This window comes from Desmodus rotundus, chromosome 7 (genome assembly GCF_022682495.2).
Source record: "Desmodus rotundus isolate HL8 chromosome 7, HLdesRot8A.1, whole genome shotgun sequence".
In the NCBI taxonomy this organism is placed as follows: Eukaryota; Metazoa; Chordata; class Mammalia; order Chiroptera; family Phyllostomidae; genus Desmodus; species Desmodus rotundus.
Genome location: NC_071393.1, coordinates 12571052 through 12596662, shown reverse-complemented (window position 1 = coordinate 12596662; position 25611 = coordinate 12571052). Strand labels below are relative to the sequence as shown.

General features: G+C 52.2%; 2 protein-coding genes across 10 annotated transcripts in view; one reads left to right on the top strand and one right to left on the bottom strand.

Moving 5' to 3' along the window:
- The first annotated feature begins 2243 nt into the window (after window positions 1-2243).
- On the top strand, window positions 2244-5832 carry LHFPL7 (LHFPL tetraspan subfamily member 7). The gene is given in 5 exon segments (XM_024566709.3): window positions 2244-2310; window positions 2313-2354; window positions 2357-2442; window positions 3242-3380; window positions 5570-5832. Coding segments are annotated over 5 exon segments (597 nt in total).
- A 952-nt stretch (window positions 5833-6784) lies between these two features.
- SGSM1 (small G protein signaling modulator 1) overlaps window positions 6785-25611 on the bottom strand; it is a 65461-nt gene continuing 46634 nt past the window's right edge. For 6 of the 9 annotated variants that reach the window (XM_045200689.3, XM_045200693.3, XM_045200692.3 and 3 more), the window contains 10 exons: window positions 24771-24899; window positions 22011-22193; window positions 20652-20720; window positions 18442-19032; window positions 16439-16563; window positions 14296-14378; window positions 13626-13735; window positions 12284-12380; window positions 11064-11231; window positions 6785-8856 (listed from right to left, as the gene is read on the bottom strand). In XM_045200689.3, coding sequence (XP_045056624.2) covers window positions 8768-8856; window positions 11064-11231; window positions 12284-12380; window positions 13626-13735; window positions 14296-14378; window positions 16439-16563; window positions 18442-19032; window positions 20652-20720; window positions 22011-22193; window positions 24771-24899 — 1644 coding nt within the window. In that variant the 3' untranslated portion in view covers window positions 6785-8767. Of the gene's footprint in view, window positions 8857-11063; window positions 11232-12283; window positions 12381-13625; window positions 13736-14295; window positions 14379-15749; window positions 15820-16438; window positions 16564-17726; window positions 18111-18441; window positions 19033-20651; window positions 20721-22010; window positions 22194-24770; window positions 24900-25611 lie in introns of those variants that run through there. The other 3 variants (XR_008427288.1, XR_006656376.2, XM_045200694.3) reach the window with 3 other exon arrangements.

Sequence of the window (25611 nt, the reverse complement as noted above, 5' to 3'; positions counted from 1 at the left end):
CGATGACGTGTCAGGAAGAGGGCAGGGCAGCAACTGAGCGGGGCCCCTGGCAATGTTGAGAGGGCCAGGGACGGGACTGCAGAACCTGTCCTCACTGGGCAGAGGAACCTGTGCTTAAGCGGCCACCCTACTGCCACTCAAGGAGCCCCACCTCCGTCAGGGTGCTGTGCGGGGGAAGGGATCTCTTTCAGGTGCTAGAGGGGGCATGTTGCATTTGGCCAAGTCCTCAGAACTCGGAAGGAATGTCCTGTGCTTGCTCTCTGGCAGATGCAATAGGTTTAGGTGGCACAGCACAAACGCCTTGGTGACAGCCCCTGAGGCACTGACTGATGCACCTGCGCCACAGCTCCAGCCCGAGGTGTTCTGAGCTCCAGCAGCCAGCTCAGCACTTCCTGCTCTTCGTGTCCCAAAGCAAGTGCGCTACCTACCCTCCCACACGTAATTGCCTACCAGTGAAATGCACCTGCCTCCCTGGGCCCTTTATCCTCACTTCTCTCCATTCACCTCACCACCACCTAGCTAGCTGGCATTGCCTTTGGCCTGGCCTGGACTCTTGGGGGAGAAGCCCATTTCCCTGACCCTAGTGGCAGATCTGGTTGAATGATTTGCCTTGCCCAGTGAAATGTGGACAGTAGTAACATGAGTGATTCCAAGCAGAAGATTCAAGAGCCAGGCCATGGGTTGTTGCTCTGTGAGATACAGTGGGTGACCAGGTGAAGCCTGGCCAGCAAACACCCATGATGCCCCGGAGATGAGCCACGGCCATTTTCAGGGTGTTACTGTGGAACAGGGGAGCTGCTTCTGCCTGGACAGCCTCGGAGCCATTTAACCTCCCCCACCTTGTTTCCCACAGCAGCGAACACTGACTTCCTAAAGAGGTGATATGATTCCGAGTCCCCCCTCTTACTAGCTCAGATACTTGGCTAACCTCTGGGCCTCAATCCCCCACCTGTAATTTGGGGATGCCAGTAAAGTCCACCTTACAGAAGGGTGCTGGGAGGGTCTAGTGGTCTAAACACTGGTGATATTTTCTCTGATACTGGAGGTAGAACGGTCACAATGCCCTGGCGACCTCCCACCCTCCCGAGGCCTGCACTGCCTCTCTTGTTCTCTGGCTGCTGCCTGCGAGTTTGGTGCTGAAATTCAGTTTGCCCACACTTTGCCTCACTAGACCGGGCCTCAGTTCCATGGCAAAACAACAGAGCTCGTGGCTCTGACTTGTAATGCACCCAGCACCTGTCCTGTCCTGTCCTTCCAGGTCATCACATTTCTCCCTGTTATTTAACCCTCTTTTCTATGGGGTGAGTTCAGGAGGAGGGTGAATGTCTCATTTGGCCATTGCTGTCTGTGTGCCTCCGGAGTCTGTACCTCAGTGACAGGCAGGGAGAGGTCCTCTGAATGGGACCTCCAAGGGGTCCGCTAACAGATGGAAAGAACACAGGAGCATCCCAGGAGATGGCTTTTGTCAGAGCCACGGCTAGCTCGTTTCTGGCCACGATGCGGGACGGAGCAGGCACAAGGCAGGCACTGCCAACAGAAGCATCACTCGGGACAACGTGCCCCACACCACAGATACCATGCCAGGATCACATGGTTCCAGGGACCGGGTCTAAGGAACTGGACGCTTTCCCTCCCACACAGAGCACCCCCCGTGTTCCCGAAGACCACACTTCGGAACAGGTCTCCTCCCACCACTGCACATGCAGAGTGCCCAGGGAAGCACCAGGGAACTGGGACAGGGACTGGGCACCGGCCACGGTTCCGCGCCAGACGGAGCAGACACAGGCGGGCAGGACACAAGCCCGCAGACAGATTCTCTTGTGGGGTCAGGCCTGGGCGGCCCAGAGCCTTGCTTTGGCTGAAACTCCCCCACCCCGCCCTGAGGTGGCAAACTCTGACCGAGCGGCTTCGACTCTTAAAGTCTGTGCTAAACCACCCAAGAAGGGAGAGTGACCGCTTCCACCCTAGTGTCATCTGAAGGGGCTGAGTGTGGCTGTGGAGTGTTCCAATGTTTGGGGTTTCCACTTCCAAAGGTTGTTAGGGCGACCTCCTCTCCATGCCACCTGTTAGCATCTCCCGTTGTATCAGGAGGTTGTTGAGATGCTGACGACCTGGGGTGAGAACACAGGACCCAATCCCTGGCTGGGCGGTGGGCGGCCATGGAAGCCCCCGTTTCTCTGCTTGCTCCAGAAGTCTCCACCACTCACCTCGCTTGGTGACCCCCAGGTCACTGACACTCTATGATGGGAGCTAGCATGTGGGCAGCTCTGGGACTCTCCCTGACCTGCACCTCGGCCCTTAGCCTCATCTCCGTGTGTGGTTCCAGAGCCCCACCTTCTCCTTTGGTGTCCTCACCTATGCTCCTGGCCTCATGGTGACAGCTGGAACCAGAGCTGTGGGAACTTCGCGTCCCTGGGTCATATTCCTGACTTTGCCTGGAAGGTGAGTCCTCAGTTCCTCAATTCACTGGGACCTCGGGGGCACTACCAAACCCACAAGAACAAAACGAAGTGAAGTTCTGCATCACCACCCCCAGCCCCCCCAGCCCCAACCTGAGCCTCTGACTCTGTACGTGTGGGGTGGGGTCTGGCTATCTGCATTTTAGCAACACCCCAGGATGGCTGTAAAGGCAGCTGTCAACCTATAGAGAGCACCTTTGCACAAATTTAGAAAAAGTGCCCCTTCTTCAAGACACTATACCGCCACCTGCTGGAGAGTTACTGTATCGGCATACAAATCTTCAAAGGTCTCAACACATCTCTTAGAGCTGTGCAGTGCACAAACTGCACCCACCTACCTGGCCCCCGTCTAACACCGCGAGGTTGGAAAACCACAGCTAAGGTGTTGAAGTCTCTGTTAATGATGCACATTACCAACTTCGACAGCGGGGACAATGGGTCAGGACTCCCACTCTAATATCTCTAAGGAAGATTTTGCAGCCTTCAAAACTAATTACAAAGCTGCCTCTCCTGGTGATCCCGCCATATAGCAGGTAGTCACTATAGGTAGGATATGGGGGGGTCATAGATCTAGATCTTAATCCTGGCTCTACTACTTAATTAGTGGTGCATCCTGAGGCAAATGACTCTACCTCCCTGGGCCTCAGTTTGTTGACCTGTAAAATGGGGATAATAACAGCACAGACCTCATGGGGTTTCCAGAACACGGTAGTGGGTGGGTAAGCAGAGGACCCATCCTCCTGCTCTGACCCCACTCAACACGCTCTCTCTCTTCCCGGAAGGCCGCAGCTGTGCTTCTCCTTGGAGGCTGGCTCCTGCTGGCCTTTAATGCAATTCTCCTCCTGTCCTGGGCACTGGCCCCCAAAGAGCTGTGCCCAAGGAGGGGCAGTGGCAAGACGCTGGGGGTGCGGGCAGCTGCAGGTAAATCCACTATCACACAGTAAGCATTCCAGACATGTTTTGTGGAGTGAATGAATGATGAATGAAAGGAAAAAAAACAACAACCCCAAACCTGTGAGCAGAGTCTGGCCTCCGGGATGCAATCTCAGAGACAAACCCAAGGATTGCAGAGTATTCCTAGTCCTTTAGCAAGCCAGAAATGGGGGGAGGGAGGGAGGGAGGGAGGGAGGGAGGGATATCTTTAACATCACCCTCGCCTGCCCTTGGCTAAGCCCAGTCCTCATAGTCTGGCCCCCTTTATTCCTCTCCTGTCTGTCCGCTTCGCTTCCTCTTTTCCTGGACCACCTCACACCGCTGGGCAGGTTGTGCAGGGCACCAGGCGCCCAGCTGAGGGCTGGAAGGCTGAAACTAGCCTATGCTCCCCCTGCTGAGCCGTAGGGTTGCATCTGCCCTGAAGGGCTGCTTTTCTCTAATGCACACCTCGCCTATGGATGATCTAGCCCAGGCCTTGAAGGCAAAGCACCACCCAGTTAATTCCCCACCATGTCTCACCTGGATTGGAACAAGAGCCACCTCTGTCTCCCTGCTGCCACCTTTGCCCCTTAGAATGTTTGCCACGCCCTGGCCACATGGGTTCCATTAAAGCCAAAGTCAGATCCTGCCACTCAGACAGGTTGATCCACCCTTCCTTGACTTCCTGTCACACTCAGAGCAAAATCTGAACTCCTTACGTGGCCTATGAGGTGCCACCTGATCAGGACCCCCTTCTCTCACCGACCTCCTCTCTTACCCCCTCTGCCAGGCTCAGCGTGCTCCAGCCCCCCCTGGCTTGCTGTCTATTGCTCATTTACATGAAGTCTGCTCCCTCCGCCTGGAACTCACTGTTCTCAGGTCTTCTCCTGTCTTGCTTGCCCACTACGTTAAGGGCTCTGCTCACGCATCACTGCCTCAGTGAGCTACCCTCTCCCTGGATCCTCCCGTGTACTCTGCTTTACATCTTGCACTGCACTTACTACCTGGAATCTCTCCCGTGCTCTCCTGATTCTTGTCCATCACTCTTCACTAGAAAGCCAGCTCCATGAGGGTGAGAATATGTCTGTCTTGATATCACCAGCACCCACCACAGTGCTTTTTGCACATCACAGACACTCACTAAATATTTGTTGACTCAATCGATGGAGATAAGGCCTTGCCCCAGGCTTGCACAGTGGCGCGCTGATGAAGTACATCAGGCATTCACAACTCAATGGGGATTTCATACAATAGGGATAAGCACAGGGTGCCAGGAAAAATCCCGGGAGGGTGAAAGATGTTAAGGAAGGCTTTCAGAAGGAGGCATCACTTGAGCTGAGTCTGAGAGGACATGTGGGGAGTTAGGCAAATGTCGAAGAGCATTTCAGGTAGTGGGAACATCAGGGGCAAAGGCATGAGGACAAGAGAGCAAGGTGCGTGCAGGGAACTGCGGGCAGACCAGTGTGGCCACAGAGCAGCAAGGGAGGCTGAGGGAGCGTCTGATTCTCCTGCACTGGGAGTGCCCAAGGTGAGGGGTATCCGGTCCATTGCCTCGGTGTCGTCAGTGCCCACCACAGCACCTCTGACGGTTTTGATGAATGAACAGGTGGACTGGTGAAGGAAGGAATGAGTGGGTGGGTGAGTGGAGGAACTGACAGATGATGATGGCTATGTTACTGGACGGACGGACAAGAAAAGGGGTAGACTGGAATACGGTTGCATGAAAGATGGGGACGCATGCATGGATGGATGGTTATGGGGGACAGGTGGCTGGGTGGGCAGGTGGATGGATGTTTGAATGAGGCAGAGAGAGGGATGGAGTGAATGAGTGGGTTAGAACACAGCTGAATGAGTGGATAAGGTGCGGGGGTAGTTGGGTGATGGGTGGATAAAGGCAAGATGAGTTATCGCGATATTAACTTTGTGTGGTGACAGCTGGTTACTAGCCTGAATTGTGATCACGTCATAAGGTACATACATGCCAAATCACTACGTTGTACACCTGAAACTAATACATTGCATGTGAACTATACTTTCATAAACAAGCATTGTTAAGGATAGATGAGCCGATAAATAAATGAATGAATAGATGAACGGGGGAGTGGACGGGAAGGCAGGTGAGTGAGTGGGTCTTGGGATGGAACGTGAGCCCAGAGCCCCCTGACCGACATGCTGGCTTCCCTTCTCGCTGTCCCCAGCAACCACCACCGTTGTGGGCCTGCTGGTTTTCCCCATCAGCCTGGCCTCCCCATTCGCCAAGGAGGCCTGCGGAACCTCCTCTGTGTACCGCAGTGGCCAGTGCCAGCTGGGCTGGGGCTAGGTGACTGCCATCCTCAATGCCGTCCTGGCCAGCCTGCTGCCCATGATCAGGTGGCCACGCGTGACCCAGGGGCGGGGCAGGGCCATCCACTTCTCCAGCGACACTGAGAAAATCCCTGTCATGCCCGAAGGGAGCAAATAAAATTTTCCCAGGAGGAGCAAAAAGAGCCCATGTTACAGCTCTATGGAGTCACCACACCCCGGGCGCTGCTCCCCGTGACTTCAGGCCGGCCCCTCACCTCTCCGGACCTCAGTGAGTTCTTCTGTAAAATGGGGGGTGAGACACTGCCTACCCCATCCAGTGGTTATTTTGGGAACTCAGGGACCCTGAGGCCACGACTAGGAAATCACCCCATCTGGGGTGACTGGGCTACATGGTACACACACTGCATGCAAGATGGCCTCACTGACGTCCCTGCCTGGGCCCAACCCCTTTCCAGTATCGGTGTTCAAAGCCTCCTGTCCAGTGGTGGGGTCTGTCTCCCTGCTGTCTGAGGCGGAGTTTGGCCGGGAGGCACACTCTGACCAAGAGAATGCGGTGGAAACGACCTGGTGCCAACCCCTAGCCTAGGCCTCAAGAGGCCGCGCACCCTTCTGCTCGCTCTCTCGGGACCTGCCGTGGTGGCCGTGCAAACAAGCCCGGGAGGCTGATGGAGGACAGACCCATGGCCCAGCCCCCTCCACAGCCCCAGCCAGCAGTCTGCCAAGTGTCAGAAGCCACCTGGCCCAGCCGGCTACTGCCTGACCTAGACACGCAAAGTCCAGCTGAGGCCAGAAGAACCCTCTGCTGAACACAGCCCGTACTGTGGACACGCAGAATCACAAGCTGAATAAATGTCTGTTCTAAGCCACTGGATTTGGGGCGGTTTGTCAGGCGGTGTTATCTTGGGAACCGCTAAGGTACAAGGGATGAGAAGTGACTCATCTGCCTTGAACTTTGTGGGGAGAGACCAGGAAGCTACTGTTTGAATCTGTCCCCACCCGGGGGTGAGTCACTGGGGTGGGAGTGGGAGGACAGGGTCTCAGAAATGAATCTTTCTTTCTTTGAAAGTAAGAAAACTCCCCCAAACACGGATGCAAAAATGACCCAGATTCACGTTTCGCCGTTTACATATATTTTCTCTCCACGCAGACACGGCTTTCAGTAAACAGTTACGAGACGTGCTGTAACACCGAGTACAGGAGGGCACTCCAAGGACAGAACGGCCCCCACACGCTCAGACGCGAGGACACAGTGACAGACGGAGAGCTGAATGAGCACAGCAAGCTGAATAAATAGGAGTTACTCCGAACCACGGCCACGGACGTTTCTCTGGAACACCACGAGAGAGGGCAGAGGAGAAATCTTGTGCTGTGCTGTGTGACCAGCCCGTCCAAAAATAAGAGGCAGGAGACCTCGGACCTGGCTGGGTCTTGCTAACGTAACATGCCCTGTAATGAGCAGCCGTGGGGCAAAATACTCTTTCCTCTGGAGAGGCCTTTTGCACGTGTTTTCCCATCTGGGGAAGTCGGGGGTCCAGGGTGAGAAGATGTACAGTCTTCAGATGCAAGGGCCCTCTGGGCCTCTTCTGTCCTGCCCAAGGGGCCCCGCTTGCGGGAAGGTGGGAGTTCAGATGCAGCTGGAGGTGCTGACAGAGGGCAGAGCCTTCGCCAGCGTGCAGGGCAGGACTCCCCACAGTGTGCTCGGGGCTGCAGGCCAAGCGCCCCTGTGCGAACGCCTCCATGCGCTTTCCGTGTCTCCCCCCTCGCCACAACCCTACCTGCCACTCTGGGGTAGAGCAGTCCTCCCTGACTCTGTTTCTCCCCGATTCTGGAACATGCGCAGACAGAATCGGCAGGCCCGCTTTCCTGAAGGACAGCGGGGCAGGTGAACTACCTAACTCAGGGTCTGTGTGTGGACTGGAGACCCTTTGTGAGAACACACGGCGGGGACCGTTCCCAGACCTGGCCGGCGTGGAAAACACACACACACTTGTGCCCTGGCTGACCTCTGCCTTCCTCCTTCGTCCTCAGTGGGCACTTGGGGAAGAGCTGGCCTCCCTGACCACGTGGCTGTCACCGGCGCACAGTTCCGAGCCCCTGCAGCACCAGACCCAGCGTGTGGAAGGAGAGGCACGTTCTTTCCGAGGGAGGAGGGGCAGGATGAGGATTCTGCCCCGCCCTGGGGCTCTGGGCCAGGCTCAGAAGAGCCTCTGACTGTCTCATGCTTGCAGATACCTCTGCGATCCCAAAGACCCCTTTCTAGACAAGAAGAAAAGCTTCTCCTGGAGTAAAGCGGAGGAGAAGAATGAGAGAACACAATGAATGGAATCCCAAACCTCCAGCGAGGTGTGTGCGGGACTCCGTGTGCTTTTCCTAAGTGGGAGGGAGCCTGGGGACACTGGTGGCTTAGGTGGAGACAGGAGGTCTTGGGAGATATACCGGCAGCCCCGCCTCTAAGCCAGAGGTCTCACATGAGGACATCTGCAATACCAGGGGACGTTGTGGGTTGTCACACCTGGGGTGGGGAGGAGGGCGCTCCTGCCATCTAGCCGGTAGAGGACAGGGACACTGTGCAACATCCTGCAGTGCGCAGGCGGCCCCCACCTGCCCCCAGGAAGGACCTGGCCTGAATGTCGGTAGTGCTGAGGTGCAGAGACCCTGCTCCAGGCAGACCTGCAGCCACGCGCTGGTGCGACTCCAGAGGCCCCTTTCGGCGCCTAGCGGTGGCCCCACAGACATCGCTTATGCCGATTTCTCAAACGATTCCATCCCCAAGACCCATCTGACAAGGCAGTTTGGAGGGTTGGGGGCAAGGAGAGAGAGGAGACCGTCCGGGAGACTGCGGACAAAGACGCTCCCTCAGTCCACCCACTCCCGCGGAGGAGGAATCCCAGACACGGGCAATCTTTGGTCGAACGGGAAAACGTAAGGCCGAACTCAAGGGACCACCCCGTGACCCCACCTGACCGGTGGTCAACATCGGGGCGGTTTCTCTCCCCACAGAAAAGTCCATGCTCGCGAACTGACCCCAGGACCTCACTCCCAGGGTGGCCGGGCAGGAAGGTGGGCAGGACAGGCAGGTGGCGGCTGGGCTCTCACTTGTTCTCAATCAGGGTCTGCACCTTGTACACGAGGTCCCGGGCCAGCTTCAGGACCTGCTTGGTGTTGTGTCGCTCGGCCATTTCTGAAAGAGCAGAGGGCGACAACTCATGAGTCTCCCGTGTCCGTCCTCAGGCTGTCCTCAGGATGCACCACCAGCATCTGGGGGGGGGGATCTCCAGGCTGTCCCCGTCATGTCATCTGGTGTCATCCCTGGAGAGGCTCTGGAAGTGAGACCTTGGGGACGGCCAGCACCTCTGGACCTCAGTTTCCTCATCTGTGAAATGGGCATGGTGACAGTGCCACCTCACAGGGCGATGCTGGGTCAGCATGTGCCTGGAAATGGTAGGTCTCCCGTCCCCTTTCCACAAATACAGTGACTGGGGCCTATTTCAGAAAGAGGCGCTGGGCACAGTGGATGCGTACAAGCATAGGAGGGAGGATGGTACGGGAGGGGAGTGGGGAGGACAGAAAGTAAAATCAATTAATTTTATCAAGAGCCACCCAAAATGATCCAATCTTTAGGGCAGAATAATCCTAAGCTGGGACACATATCATGAAGAAGTCACTTAGCAGAGGAAAAAGGCGGTAGGACCGCAGCTCCGGAACTGGGTGCCGAGGTCCCCCACAGTGCCACTGTGTGCTTGGGAAGTGTTAAGGGAAAACAGCGATGCTCCACATGGGCTGAGCCGCAGGCACGAGTTCACAAACTACGTCACATTCCCATCGATGCCTTTGTAGCTTCGCGCAGCGAGGCTTTCAGTGAGCAGTCGCTGTGAGGGAGGGCAAGCACCGCGTGCAAGTCCCGGTTTGAGAAGCTGCGTGAAGCTGACAGGCGCACACACCCCACTGGGAACTGTACTTATCTCAGAACAGAATAAAAATTCTTTCTTCTTTTGAGTTATTTGTATTATTTTTTCAAATGGCTGCTAAGTTGTTAGGGTGTAAAGACTTCCATGGTTCGGACCCAACTCCTTGCTAAGGGGATGTTTTGGCCCGAGGGGCCGTGCACTGAGCTGGCATGGGGGCCTCTGCAGTAAGTGAGGAACGGCTGCGGGTTCCACCACACCCTCCAACTGAAGACAAACCGGATGCCCGGCAACAGGGTAAGTTAGACACTTACTTAGTCGCTTGAGGTATATTCTGCAGTCTTAAAAAGTGATTGTAAAGAAGGCAGTTTTAAAATGAGTGGGGGAAAAGATCTAGTTATAACTGGATTCTGTGATGGTAATAACATAAAAATATCCACGACTATGGAAAAGTCTGAATGGAAACAATTTTTTAAAAAATGAACCTACTACATGTAATGTGGTTTCCTGGCTTGGATCCTGGAGCATAAGAGGGTCTGGAACACAAACTAGGTGAAACTGACCAAGTCTGCAGTTTAGTTCCTAGAGATGTATCAACGTTAATTTCTTAGCTGTGACAAGAGCACTAGCCGGCATCAGCTACATACTAACATTAGGGGCAGCTGGGGGAAGGGTATCAGGAACACTGTGTACTGTATTTGCAACTTATCTGTACATCTACAATTATTCTATAATAAAAAGCTTGATTTAAAAAACGTTTCCAGGGGAAGGTCACACATAGCTTTTTTCCTCTTTTGCTTTTTCCAAAACCTTCTTTAGTTAAAAAAAAATAACATTATAAATAGTAATAGTAACAACAGCTTCCTGCTCTGGGGCCACTTGTAAGGGCCAGGCATCGCACGGTGGGCTTCATTCCCGTCCTGTTTAATTCTCCTGACGTCTCTGTGACTGTGGTCTTGGCACATTTTTATACCCCAGGAAGCTGAATCCCAGGGACATGAAGTCACTTGCCCAAAGCCCCCCCACCTCCCGAGCAGCAGAGCTGGAGTCAGAACCCACATCTTATCTGCCTCTCTCCTGTCACTTCAACTGCCTTCCTTTGCCTGCCTTTCCTGCACGTGTCGACCCTATAATGCAGACAGACACTGTTGCCCCATTTTACAGATGAGAAAGCACATGTTCAGAGAGAGGGCAAGTGACTTGTCCAGGGGCACAGCTGGGTGGTCGCAGAGCCAGGGTCTGCCCCGAGCTTAGTTTCAACACCCTACTCCTTCTGCCAGATTCCTGAGAAAAACATATCCGCAGCATTACAAGATGTCAATGCATCCGTTTGGGAAGAGACACAGGAAGTGGGCAGAACCCTCCAGCCCTCCCCCTTCCTCATGTGTCAATCTCAGTAAATCTCCTTCCACCACCCAGGGCCCCAGGAAGGGGCCCTCTAGGAGCCCACACCCCTCAGAAGAGCCCCCAGTCATGTGGGTACCATTAAAGAATTTGATGATGTCTGTGAAATCCATGTTGTTCTCCAAGATAATGTCGCGGTAGACCTCCACCAGAGCCAGCGCGATGAACAGGACGTAGTGGGCGGACGAGACATGCTTGGCTGCCCAGATGGTCTCCCAGACAGAGAAGACGTCATCGTAGACGAGTTCTGCCGAGACACCAATGACACACACGCGGGGAGGGTGTCAGCCACAGAGCTCACGGGGCTGCCCACCCTCTGGGAAGATCCCAGGCCAGCTGTGCTCTGAGCTTCTGTCCTGGTGCGGCAGACAGGGCTCAGGCCAGGAGCTAGGAGACCTGGACTCTGTCATTTGACCGTCAGAAGCCTCAGTTTTCCCTGTCTGCAGAACAGGTAAAGCAAATAAAGTGAGTGGTAAGTCTCCAGCTCTGACATCCTGCAAGTGGAGGAACTGGGCATGTGCGGGTTTAACGCTGACCTGTCCCTGCTCTGCCCCTTGACCAATGTCCCCCTCTCTCCCTGTACCCTCCATCTCCTCTAACACCCATGGGGGTATCTCCCCTTCCCCTGGCACACAGAGCTAGCTGCTGCCTCTGGGTCTAGGGAAGAGATAGCATGGAGCAATGGTTAAGGGCAAGGCTTTCTGTGTCCAATAGACTCAGTCTGAATCCTAGCTCCATCTCTTACTACCAAGGTGACCTTGAGCTAGTTACTCTCTTTCCTCATCTCTCATGCAGTGATGCTGACTGCAGTGAAAGACTAATGAGGTAACACACAGAAATGCCTGGCACTCAATAAGCCCCTCCATGTGTGTTAGGTATTATCCTTAGCATCGCCCAAGTCTGCACAACAGCAATGCACTGTGTTACATGTGATTTTTAGGTCCCACGTGAAACATGCTTCATGGGCTTCGGAGCTCTTGGTCTCTGATAGGCAGCAGCATAGAGTGGAAGGGACTGGCCTTAGGAGGTGGACGGAGGGGGCCCGGATCCTGGTTCTACTCCTCCTCACTCTGAATTCGACCTTCCTCAGCCTTAGTTTCCTCATCTGCACACTGGGGACTGTAACTAGACCTGCTGCATTGCACGATGTCAACGCAAGATGGGGCAGGTAAACCAGTCATCAGCACTCACTACGTGGGCGCTGCTCCCCTCCACCAGCTTCTGTTCGGTGGTACCTTCTTCCCCCTGAGGTTCCACTACAAAGGGTCTGGGAACAAGGCCCCAGTTTGAAGTCTGTACCTCGCTTGAAATCCAGCAGGAACCAGCGGTAGCAGAAGTAGAAGTGAGTGTAGTCCCCGTTCTGATGCATCAGCTCAAAGAGCTCTGAGTCCAGGATCTGTCAGAGGAAGCAAAGGTGGGCATCAGCCTCCTGGGAGAAGGCCAGACCAGAGGGACAGCTGAATAAATGATGGTCCATCCCCATACCGGACACCAGGCAGCCCTTAACAACCAGTTGGAGTTAAAAAAATGGGCAAAGCGTTTGAAGTGCAAATCAACCTAGCTCAACCGAACAGTGGTTTCGCCCAAGCGGATATGCAAATGGCCCATGCGCACGCGAGAAACCGCAACGCCATGCGTCATTAGGAAAATGCAAATCAAAACCCCAGTGAGATGCCACTTCACACCCACTCGTTCGGCTATAATACAAGTGACCAGACGGCACAGTTTTGGTGAGGACAGAGAAACCGGAAGCCTCCTATGTCGCTGGTAGGAAGGTACAACGCTGTAGCTGCAGTCACACTCCTAGATATATCCCCAAGAGAAGTGAAAACCTACGTCCAAACAAAAACCTGTACACGACTGTACGACATCATTCGTAACAGCCCGAAAGCGGAAACCACCCAACATCCATCAGCGATGAATGGATGAACAAAGCGTGGTCCACCCGCTCGGTGGCACATGACCAGAGACATCCTGGCACACGCTCACTGTGGGTGAGCTGCGAAAGCATTACGCTCAGTGAAAGGAGCTTGACGGGAAAGCCACGCGATGCAGAGACTGGTGGTTGCCAGGGCCTGGGGAGAGGGGCCGCTGCTACTGGGGACGGAGTTCCTTTCGGGGACGGTGGAAGTGTTCAGAACTTACATAGAGCTGATGGCTTCGCAACTGTAAATGTTCTAAAAGCCACTGAGTGGAACATTTAAAAGGGGTGCATTTCGTGGCATGTGAATTATATCTCAGTGAAGCCGTGTGTGTCTGTGTGCATGAAACACACCCAAACATTACTTAGAGGAAAAGGACCGGCGCAATCAAACATCCTTGTAAAGGCCTGGGCCATGTCTTGTCACTGTGTGGTCACAGTGCCTGGACGGAGTAAACACTCAGGGGGAATGAACCTGGTGCAGCTGATTTGAATTGTTAAGGTTGAGCTCAACTGAGTTTTTCAGTTCAATTCAGAGTGCAGTTGAATGGAGTTTGGAGCTCAGCTCACTCAGCTGGGCTGGGCTGAGTTGAGCTGCATTGCGCTCAGGCAGGACTGAGCTACTGGGCTGAGCTAAACTAGGCGTGGCTATCAGGATGACCTGAGGTCCATTGGGTTGAGTTGGAGTAAGGTGTGTTATTAAACAGGACAGAATTGTACCTGGATCAGTGACCTCATGTTGGCAAAATGGGTGTCCATGGCGCCTCCGTGGGGGAAATTCTGGTTCATTCTCTTCATGAGCTCCGTGAAGCAGCTGAAGGCCAGGGCCTCTGGGAAAGAGCACAGGAGAAACCGTGAGCCCCGCCCCCACCCAGGGAACCGGAGGTCCCAGAGGATGGTCTCGGGCCTCGAGCTGGTTCATAGTCATCAAGGGTTCTGGTCTGCAGTTTCCTATGTGCTTGTCCGGCGCCACTGTCGGGGCACCGACAGCCCTCGAGTAAGGACTGGTCTCATAGAACGAGCGGAGAAGTACTCCTTCCTGTTCTACTTCCTTTGGAAGAGTTTGGGAAGAACTGGTATTCATTCTTCTTTAAGTGTCTGGTAGAAATCACCAGGGAAGCCAGCTGGGGCTGGGTTTTCCTTTGTTCTCATTCACGTTCATGCAATCAATGGCTAGCAAAGGCCTGGCTGGGTGTTGGGCACTTGGCATTAAGCACTGGCCATCCTGGGACAAGAGGCCTTTTTGCTTTATGAGGACCTTGATGAGCTCACCAGACAGGTGTTCTGGGCACCCGCACTGACCCCTTCCACGGACTCACAAAGTTAACCCTCCTCTGCAGTAAGAAGGAACCTGCACCCCCAGCCCCCGGGGAAGGGAAAACACACTCACCGTCATCCAGAATGACCAGCAGTGGAGCCAGGAGGTCACACATGCCCTGGACATAGCCGATCTCAATGTGCTGCCAGATGTAGCTGCGAGCGGGACGCAGAGGCTCAGTGCAGACACCCACAGCCTGCCTCTCCAACCCGCTCCCCCTCTGCCTCCCCTGCTGCAGTCTGGGCCCTCATGCCTCACCTGGGCCACTCCCCCAACCTCCTGCCTGCATCCCCATACCCAGGCTCACACTCTTCAAACACCACACACCCGGCCACCAGGATGGCCTTCCTAAAGTCCTACATGCTCAGACACCTTCCCTGGCACCCAGCGTGTGACGGGCCAAGGCCCACTCCTCAACGGGGAGTGCAAGGCATTCACAGTCTCTTCCCAATCCAGCTTCACGGGCTCACCCTTCGCTTCCCTGTACTTCTTCCTCTCTGCCACACGGAGGTATTCACCTTCGTACAGACAAAGTGCATGCTCACGTCCCTGTGCTTTGGCCCCAGCAGTTCCCTCTGTGTGGAATTCCCATCTGTCCCTGAATAACAATAGCTAATATTTACTGAGCACTTACAGTCTACTCAGCCCACCATACGTGTACTGCAACACTTAATTGTCAAAGCAATCATACAAAAAGGATCCCGTTTCACCAGTGGAGTTAGGCACAGAGAGAAGTGACACACACAGAGTCGTATGCCTAATAATAATTGACAGATAAATATAATAATTGACAATGAAAATGCGCCAGTAATAATAATTGGCACATTTTGAACCCAGACGACTTCACCCCCAGGTATGTGCTCCTAACCTCCAGGCCAAATGGTTCCTTCAGTTTCTCCTAATTTTGCCCAAGTCCATCTTGAATGTCACTGCCTCTCTGAGGCCTTCCATGATTTTCCCTGATGCCATAACCAGGCAAAAATCAGTCTATCCTTCCTTCCCCCCCAAGCATTTTTTCATTTTAATGTAACATTATATTTGTATCTCCTAGACTACATTTTGAAGGGCAGTGATTGGTTAGTTGAGGCGATGCTTATGAATGAGTTAGAGCAGGCTTTAGTAAACCTTTTCGGAGAGGTCCAGGTAGCAATTATTGTTAGCTTGGCAGGTCCCATCTTCTCTGGCTCAACTACTCAACTTTGCAAAAGCAATTAGTATGCAAACAAACAGGCCTGGCTAGGTTCTAAAAAAGCTTTATTTACAGTAACAGGTGATGGGCTGTTGGTGTGGAAAGACGTCCCGGATGTATTATCGAGTGTAAAAAGCAGGTTGTAGAAAAGTAGTCTGTAGTATAATCCCATGTAGGTGGAAACTTTAAAACACGTATGCTATTGTATCCTATATCATATAGCAGCAGTCCCCAACCGTCCTAGCACCAGGGGCCAGTTTTGTGGAAGCCAGTTTTTCCACACACCGTGGTGGGGGACAGTTTTGGGACGATTCAAGTGCATTACACTCAAGCTTACCTTCTGCTGCGTGGCCCGGGTCCTGACAGGCCCGACCGGTATCAGTCCACGGCCTGGAGGATGGGGACCCCTGTCATATAATATACCATCTATTATGTATGCTTTATATGTAAATATAGCTCTGGAGGAATATTCCCTAATATATGAGCAGTAGTTACTTTTTCTGGGTGACTGGAACATAGGAAGAAGTTTCTCTTTAGACCTATGAACTTCCGATTTCCTTGGTTGATTTAGGTTTTTAATAAGCATGGGTCACTTTCCTATTTTCAGAAATAAAAGTAATAATTTTGAATAAAAAGTAATAAGTAGCCCCAGATCTTGGCTTAATGAAATAAAGCACAGATTCTGGAGCCCAAGAGACATGGGGTGACTTCCCACTCAGGTCCTGCCCAGCTGGGGGGCTGGGGGTGATGCAGCACCCCTCTGAGCCCCCTCTCCTGACCTATAAAGGGGGCTTAATGCTCATTTCATAGGCTTGTAGTAAGGACTAAGTGAGATGTTAGTAGAGGTAGAACCTGGTGTGCAGTAGGTGCTTAATAAATGTCCTCTCTTATTATCTATCATTACTGTGATTGGTATACTGTTGTCAGTGCGGGCCGGAATAAGACCCCAGGTGGGCAAGGTGCCCGCTGAGAGGCTCCCCGCAGCCCCTGCTCCGCCATCCCCATCGGGTGCCCCGTTCCAGCCACCTGCACATGATGTTGCGCAGCTTCTCCAGGTTGGCGGGCGTGAAGTACCAGTAGTTGCGGTCGCACCTCTGCACGTCCTTCTCGATGCGGTGCAGGTTCACCGTGTACAGGTCCAGCAGCTCCGGCTGCACGCCCGCGGGAGGGGAGGAAAAGAACAGTTCCACCCAGCTCCTCACAGAGGCTGACTGAAGAGATTCCCCCTCCTAACCCACCCCTGCCTCACGGACACCAGCGTCCTCTGCCCGGGCCGGTCAGGTGTTTGATTTGGGTTTTGTTGTTGTTTTCTAAGCAAACCTTTCACTTTGGATGATGAATACTCTTAATGTTTTTCTTTGATAAAACAATCCTATAAGGTGCATGGACTTAGCAGCCCCATCCTGTAGATGAACAAGCTAAGACAGTCACAATGCAGCTGGAAGGAGGCCCTCTCTGCTGGAAACTGGTCAGGAGAACGGCAGAACTGAACAGAAGCCCAGCTCTGGAAACGCGCCGGGCCTGATGCCTTGACCCAACAATCCTGATGAAATGGCAAGACAAACGGAACATTTAAAGGCCAAAAATTAACCCAAAAAGGCAAGAAAATACTAAGGCTGGCTTCTGCCTTGAGGGAATCTGCCAAATCGGGAAAATTTAAGCTTGGATTTAATGGTGTTACGGTCCCACCTACCCTCAAGGTAAGGAATCTAGTAAGAGACCTCTCCACATTAAGGCAGGACCCCAAAGAGCCTGGGAACTGGAAAAACTAACACCCTGGGGTCTCTAGGACAATGGCCCATCTTGAAAATAAGGGCCCAATTAAGTGTAAAGGGCATCTCCCTGGATCATTAACAGACTCAAGTCAATGCATTAACTTACGCGGGTGGCCCCCCCAATTCCCACCACCCAGAGCATCTAATGTACAATGGCGGGGCGGGGGGGGGGGGGATACGCCCCTGGGTACCAGGAAGGAGCTAAAGAAAACCCTCTCGAGGAATTTACCTTCCCCCTAGGCCTCAAATAGCGTAAGAGCTAGAAGTTTCAAGAATGTTTCAGAAGAGATTTGGGCAACTGGCAAAGAGTCCAGGGTGAGGGTTGTGTGTGTGAATTTTATATATATCAAACTAAGAAGAAAGCAGGGACTAGGAAATGAAAACATTTAAGTCGATCACAATTTTTTGCAGGAGAAAAAAATAAACGCAGGTGACAAAATGGTGCATACATTATATTATTAGAGTAACATAGACTGCGGGCCAGTCACCAACTAATATATGCTATGAGAGAACATACACTATTTGACTGTATTGGATGGGGGGTGGGGGTGGGAGAGGTCCCACTTATGTGGCAAGGACCTGGGGGTGGGGAAGGAAGAGGACCGAACCCTCTTCGTCCATAGCTGGGAGTCAACAGACAATGTCTAAAACTGAAGAAAAACAAAAAAATCAAGAAATAGCATCAAGCATGTTGTTTACAGACACGAGGGTAAACACCAGATAATTTGGGCAGAACACGTAACTGCTCGTGCCTCGGGGGAGGCCTCTCTGGGGGCGTGTCTGCACCCAGCCTCACCTGAGTGGCTGCCGCTTCCAACTACCATGGGCATGCGTGTCTTTGAGAGAAATAACAAGTTCTTCGAAGGAAAATGGATACACAATGTCACAGACGTCCCCTGCCGCTGAGCTCCTCTGGCTCGGACCTGAGTGTAAGTCAGCACACTCACCGCCAGCTGCTGCTGGCTGAGCGCTCACCGTGTGCTAGGCACAGAGGGTACGACGCAGTAACTTTGGAAACAACTCAGGAAGATGAAGCAGCCTAAGCTGGTCACTTTGAACCCAGGACTGTTTGACTGCAAAGCCTGTGTCCCTTAAGTGTTACATCACCTTCTCCCCCAAATGGGTTTCCACGGAGACCCTCCGTGGTGGGGAAAATGCGATGAACCGGAGGTCGTCTGGATAACTGAGGTTTGGGGGTATACTCCCTCCCCCCCGCAGCGGTATAAAATGGAGTGGAGGGTTGTAGGCACTTACTGAGTAGGTGACGCCACTGGAAGACACAGGGGATGCCTCGTTGTTGGCAGGAGTGCTCACGGCCAGGGAAGCCAAGGCAGGGAAGAGGCTTTCCATCTCGGGCTCCTCTGATAGGTTGTCCTCGCTGTCCGCCTGGCTGCGCTTCTCCACCTCGCCGCCCCCCCAGCCCTCCATCGGGGGGCCCTCCTTTTCAGGCAGAGCCACGTCCATGCTGCCCGGGATGGACATGAACTCGTCCATGCTCTCATTGGCGAGGAGGTCACTCTCCAGGCTGTCCTGCACGGCCAGCTCCTCACGGGGCACCTCGTCCCGGGACGTGGTGGCCTCGCTGCTCTGCCCTTCATCCAAGCTGCTGTCCCCAGGCCGGAGCACCAGGGAGGCATTCCGCTGGGGGTCCATGACGCTGTCTTCCGTACTCAGGCTGGGCTCCGAGTGCTCGGAGAGTCCGGAGGAGAAATTGTGGGAGGAAGGATGGCCGGAGTCTGGGGAACAGGTGCCATTCACCAGGTTCCCATTGGGAATCTTGGGCTGTTTCTCCTCCAACCTGCCTTCTGCCTCCACCTGCTCCACTTCGTCCACAGACTCAAACACCTAAAGACAAGGTACGCAAAGACAGATGGACCAGGACGGACCCCGGTGCTGCTTCCAGCAGTAACTTAAATACCCATCAACATGGGATTAGTTCAAACACGGAATAGGCACGAGATGGAATACTACACAGTCAGTAAAAAGGAGCGAGGCAGAACAACGTGTAATATATGCTCCCATTTGTGCAGAATAAAAAAGTGATGAAAACGCACAGAACAATCCAGAAAGAAACAAGGGAGTATTGCAGTTGACTCTGTGGAGGGATTACTAAGGGGAAGGAGAATACCTTTCATCATACAAACTTATGTGCACACAATGTAAGTAAGATATTAGGTAACAACATAAGGATCGGGGTGAGCAGAGCTCATCATATCCATGCGGTTGGCTATTATGGATCAATTTTCAAAAGCAGTTCGATGCACAGACGACCCTTGAATGATGTCAGGGTTAGGGGTGCCAACCACTCACACGAACACCCACCTGTAACTTCCAACTCCCCAAAAACGTAACCAGGGGTCTACTGTTGACCTGAACCCTTACTGATGACGTAAGCAGTTGATCAACACATTTTTATGTTATATGTATTATACACTGTATTCTTACAATAAAGGAAGCTACGGAAAAGAAAGTTTTCTTAAGAAAACTGTAAGAGAAGATGTATTTACAGTACTGTACGTACTTACTGAGGACATCTGCATAGAAGGGGACCTGCACAACTCAAACCCAGGTTGTCCGAGGGTCAACTACACCTCGAATACTAAGGAGAAATCTCCAGAACACATCGCAAAGGTTTGCGTCCTGTGCGTAGATTCCCTCGAGGACAGACCACGGAAGACCAAGTCACGCGAAGCATTTCTTCTCTATGCGGTTGTGTTGCTGACTTGATTTACTGTTAGTTTCAAATGTTTCTGTTTTTTCATCTCTTTTGACTGAATTGCTTTAAATTATGTAAAACAAATTTACCTAACTCCAAAGTCAAAACTAAACAGCAAGGTACATTCATAGAAACGTAGCTTCTTCCCCTCCCCAACGCCTGTAGGTAATCATTCAACTTGTTTTTGGTTTATCCTCCCACTGTTTTTGGAAACAGATGCAAACACATGCACATATTAACATTTCTCCTTTTTACACAAAAAGCGGCGGAGTATGCACATTTCTTGAACTTGGCTTTTCTCTTTTACATTGAGTAAGACTGAATTACCATGAATGAAGGGGAAGGTTGTTGACAAGAAATAAGTATAATAGTGTTGATGTAGAAATTCTAAGACTACCAAACACTGCGACATACTGTCTACATACATCTGCGTACGTAAGGCCTTACGGGGGGTCTGGAAGGAGACACGGCGAGCTGACAGCCGTGTTATTTCGAGGGAGGGCAAGCACGGGTTAAGGATGGTCAAAGCCAAACTTAGCCTTCGCTGCAGTACTTTAATTATTTTTACAGGGAGAATAGGTCCATACGTTACTTGCGTAGTTAAAAACTCAATCTTTAATGCTAGTATAGAAGCTGAAACGAATAAACCAGAAGTGACCCACAGACGATGGGATGGGTATTCAAGTCCACTACTCCGGGTTGCAGGGAGGCGGGTGGGCAGGGAGGGGCGGGGCCTCGGGAGGGTCACCTGTGTGCTGCTGCTGGAGTCGCTCTGCAGGCGGATGTTCTGGTGGCCGGAACTGCAGCTCTGGGAGGACTGAGAGGAAAGAGGCAGGAGGGAGCATGGGTGAGGCTGCAGCATCCTGGCTCAAGGTCCCTGCACTGAGCTCAGGACGGGCTGCTGCGCTGGGAGTCAGGAAGTCTAGTTTTGTCTCTACTGCTGACTAGAGCTGGGCCCCTCTCAAGGCCTCAGGTTCCTATCTGTAAAACGGCAGAGGGCGGGGAGTTTCCCTCCCTGATCCCTGGAGCCTCCTTGGAGGCCACACCAGCCTCTGGGCCTCTACCTCCCACCCCTGCAACCAGAAAACCCCATCTGTAATTGCTCTGAACTTGAGACTGCTAACACTTTAGTTTGACTCACAGCAACTTGTATGAACGGCCCGATTTTTTACCCCCTCTTTGAATAGGTGCTTTTTGCCCTTACAACTTCTAGTTCCTGACTACCCTGATGCTAGGCTTGGCCACATGACCTGCTTTAGCCAATGAGATGCTAACGAAGTTCACAGGGCAGAGGTTTAAAAAGTGCCTGTGCACTCATGGGTCTGACTTTATGATCTGTGTTCAGTATGATAACGCACCCAGGTTAGCTGGCTGGAGGATGAGACGTGGAATAGAGCCAAGTCAACCAGGGCACAGGAAGCTCAACTAAGCATGTCAAGGCCAACTTTTAGTTGACCTTCAGAGTTCAGAACTGCCCTGCTGACCCCCAGACTCAGGAGTGGAAGTAAATGTATGTTGTTGAAGTCACTGACCTTTGGGGGTTGTTTGTTACACAGTATTAGTGTGGCAGTTGGTGGCTGGTACATCACTAGTGAAGAGAATTAACCTTCTTTTCAGTTCCTGTTTTGGGCTAAATTGGAGATGCTGTGACAATAGGTATGTCTGAGTTGGCTGATGAAGTATTCTGATACTCCAGAACATTCCTGACAGTACCTGGTACATGGTAGGCACTCAATACGCATTTGCTGAATAACTGAAAGGTCTAGCCCTGTGGTAGGTGCTTCACGGACACTATCTTTTTTAAGCTGCACAAACCCTCCCTATAAACAATCATTCCCATTTGACCGATGAGGAAACTGAGGCCCAGAGGTTTGGGTGCTTGCCTGAGTCCCCAGAGCTAGGAAATGGTGGGGCTAGAGTTCAAACTCAGGTCTGTCAGACTCCATAGTCACCTTCCTCCCTAAAGCAGGGGTAAGACTCTGTCCCAAGGTCCCAGACACCAGCCCTCACCATTCCGACCTCAGCCTGATGGAGGGGATCCTGGCTTTTATACCTTCCCCCCCACCTCCCACTCCACCCCCATTCCCTGAGCGGACCCGCCCATCACCTCGTTGCTGATGGTGGAGTCCCGGTGCATCATCCGGTGCAGGTGACCATCCAGGCTGGCTCCTGAGGAGCATTTGGCCAGGGCAGCCGCATGGGACTCCCGCTCCCTCTGCCGCACAATCGCCTCGCAGCCCAGCCATTCGGCCATGGTCTGTGCGTAGCAAGCGTGAATCTGCTCGTCCACCTGCCAGGGCAGACACAAGGTCACCCGAAGTGCTGAGATCCCTGGGGAGAGCCAACCCGACCAGGAAGACCAGGGGGCCCTGACCTGGGATCCGGAGCTCTGGAAACACCCATCCAACTCGCATGGCACAGCGTCCAAACAACACTAACTGAGCAACCACTATGTGCCAGGTACTGGCTAGGCCCCAGGGTTACAGAACAGCGAGCAAGGCTACTCTTTTTTTTCAATCCTCCCTCCCTTCCTTCCTATCTCATTAATTCCTTTTCTATTGCTACATGCTGAAAGGGTGACACAGGGTTAAATAAAGTATATTATTAAAACTCATGTCACTTCGATGAAAAGCCACATGTGTGCCATACACGTGTGCCACACACACAAGAGCAGATGCAAAACCTGGGGAAAGTACTAATCGAGTGTGTATTTTAGCTAGTGGTACTCCGTTGACGTTAACGCCCTGGTCTGACAATGCACTATAGTTCAGTTTTCATTGGGGAAAGCCGGGCGATAGGTACAGAGGACTTCGATAGTATTATTATTAGTAGTAGTATTTTAAAAAGTATTTATTTACCCTTAGAGAGAGGGGAAGGGAGGGAGAGAGAGAGGGAGAGAAACAATGTGCAAGAGAAACATCAATCGGTTGCCTCTTGAGCACCCACACCGGGGACCTGGCCCACAGCACAGGCGTGTGCCCTGACTGGGGATCGAACTGGAGACTCCTCGGTTTGCAGGACGATGCCCAACCCATAAGCCATGCCAATCAGGGCACCTCTATAGTATTATTACTGCTGTGTCTCATGAACTTTTATCTCAAAATAAATGTAAAATTATTAATTGCATCAGTTTCTTTTCACTTTTAAAAACGCAATTACTAAAGTATTTAAAACTACGGTGTGGTGTTTGCTGAAGATTACTAATTACAGTGTAGTACACGTCAATGGAGTGGAAGAGAGATCCCGAAGCAGACCCACACACACATGCCCACTGATTCTTGACAAAGATGCCAGAGCAATTCAATGGAGGAAGAAGAGCTTTTCCGTACCCGGTGCTGGCGCGACCGGACCTGCACGGGCAAAAATGAACATCGACCTAAACCACACACAGTATACAGAAATGACCTCCAAGTGGGCCACAGACTGAAATGGAAAAAGTAAAACTATAAAAACTTTCTTAGAAAGTAGGACAAGATCTTCAGGATTTAGGGCAAAAAATTCTTAAGACTTGACACGAAAAACACAATCTATCAAAAAAAATCGATAAATTGAACCTCATCAAAAATTTTAAAATCTATTATGCAAAAGACCCCATTAAGATGAAAAGACAAAATACAAACTGGGAGGAGACACTTGCGGACCACAAATGCAACAATGACTTCGTATCTAGAGTACGTAAAGAACTCTCAAGTCCAAGAGTAAAAACACACCCAATTCAACCAGGAAATGCACAGGGGACACTAGCTGACAGCTCACCAAGGACATGCAGATGGCGAGCACCCACAGGCAAAGATGTTCAATGTCACCAGCCGCCTGGGAAAGTGAAACACCATTTACACACCTGTCTGAAAGGCTGACATAGAAACAGTGCCACCGCCGTGCCGGGTGAGGATGCGGGTGTGGATAACTCATACGGTGCCGGTGGAAATATGAAACGGTACAGCCGCTGCAAAAGCTGGCCAGTGTCTTATAAAACTAGGTGTGCGAGACGAAGCATTTATCAGCTTCTCATAAAACTAACCACAGGACCCGGCACTTGCACTCCCGAGCACTTATCCCAGAGAAACGACAACTGATGCTCGCTCACGTGAAAAGCCGTACACAAACGCTCATTGCACATTGAGTTGTAACAGCCAAAAAACCGGAAACAGCCCACCCACCCACCAACAGGTGGGGAGGTGAACACGCCGTGGGGCGCCGGTCCCACGCGACACTGCTCAGCCTCGAGAAGGAACCAACTGTCGATCCACCCAACAACTTGGATGGTCGCCAGAGAATCATGCTCGGTGAAACAGTCAACCCCAAAAGGTCCTTTACTGTGTGATTCCATTTATTCACCATCCTCAAAGTGACAAAATTATGGAAATGGAGAACAGGTTGGTGGTTTCCAGAGGTTGGGGACAGGGGTGAGTGGGAGGCGCGAGGACCCTCGTAGCCCCAGAAATGCTCAGGTGTTGACTGTGGTGGTGACCCACAAACCTAAACGTGTGATAAAACTGTATGGAAACCCCCCCCCCACACACGAACGAGTACGAGTAAGTCGGGAAGCTGAATAAGATTGGTAGAGCGTGCCCATGTCAACACCCTGGTTGTGATGCTGTACCGTGTGGTTCTGCAAGATGTCACTATTGGGGGAAATTGGATAAAGGATGCATGTCTTCTCTCTGCATTATTTCTTACAACTGCACATGTGCATCTACAATTATCTCAAAATAAAAAGTTTATTTTAAAAAATGGCGTTTGTGGCTTATGCCGTATTTGTTTCAGACAGCACCGCCCTCGAGCTCCCTGCTCCCCCCAACTCTCTGCCCCACATTGGTCCAGCGTGGGACCCTGGCTCCTTTGGTTGTCCATGGGGGTAACTAACCTCCTTCCTTTCTGTTTCTGTCATCCCGAACTGGTAGTGGCCCAGCAGGAAGGGCCACACAGCCTTGCGGATCTCGGGCTGGACGCCCCCGTAGTAGACAAGGCGCAGCAGCTCCTGCTCCTCGTAACTCTGTGGGGGGGAGGGAGGAGAGCAGAGGGCGTGGTCAACAGAAAACCTGGGGCAGACTCTGCGACTGGCAGTTCTGCTTTCCAGAGCTAGTTCTAAGAGATCCTGCCGTGACGGGGCACAGCAGCACGCACCCAACGCTCACTATGCCTCTGGGTCCCCCCAGCGGCCCACTGGCAGGAAAACAGCACACCCCTAACGGGGAGACATCACAGTCGAAAGGGCCGGGGAGCGTCTATGAGCACCCACACGAAAGCATGTTCGATGTGTGTTGTTAGGTGCAATAAAACAAGACGAAGATCACGTCTAGCGTGCACTCATTTTGTTAAGAAAAGCCAGTGTATGCTGAGTTTATATTTCAACGTAATTTTCAGTGAATTTTGTATACCGTGCTCACGTGGGAATATTGTCTTGGAGATTTTAATCTTGCTAAAGCTCTAAGAAAACTGTCTTAAAGCAAATGAATCCACAATGAACACTGGCAACCAGTTCTGCACACACCTAATAATGGGGAGCACAAAGGATGACTTTAACAACTGTTTGTTCTGCTGCAGAGAAGATTTTTCTCTGCTAGTTTTTTAAAACTCATTTCCGGGCAAAGGCTTTGCAGTGGCAGTTAGCGAGGCCGAAGGGCCGGCAGCAGGTCCCGGCTGTGCGTGAGGTGCCAGTGACCGCTGCCAGGCCGCCCTGAAGGGCACTGGGGTCCTGTTTCCTC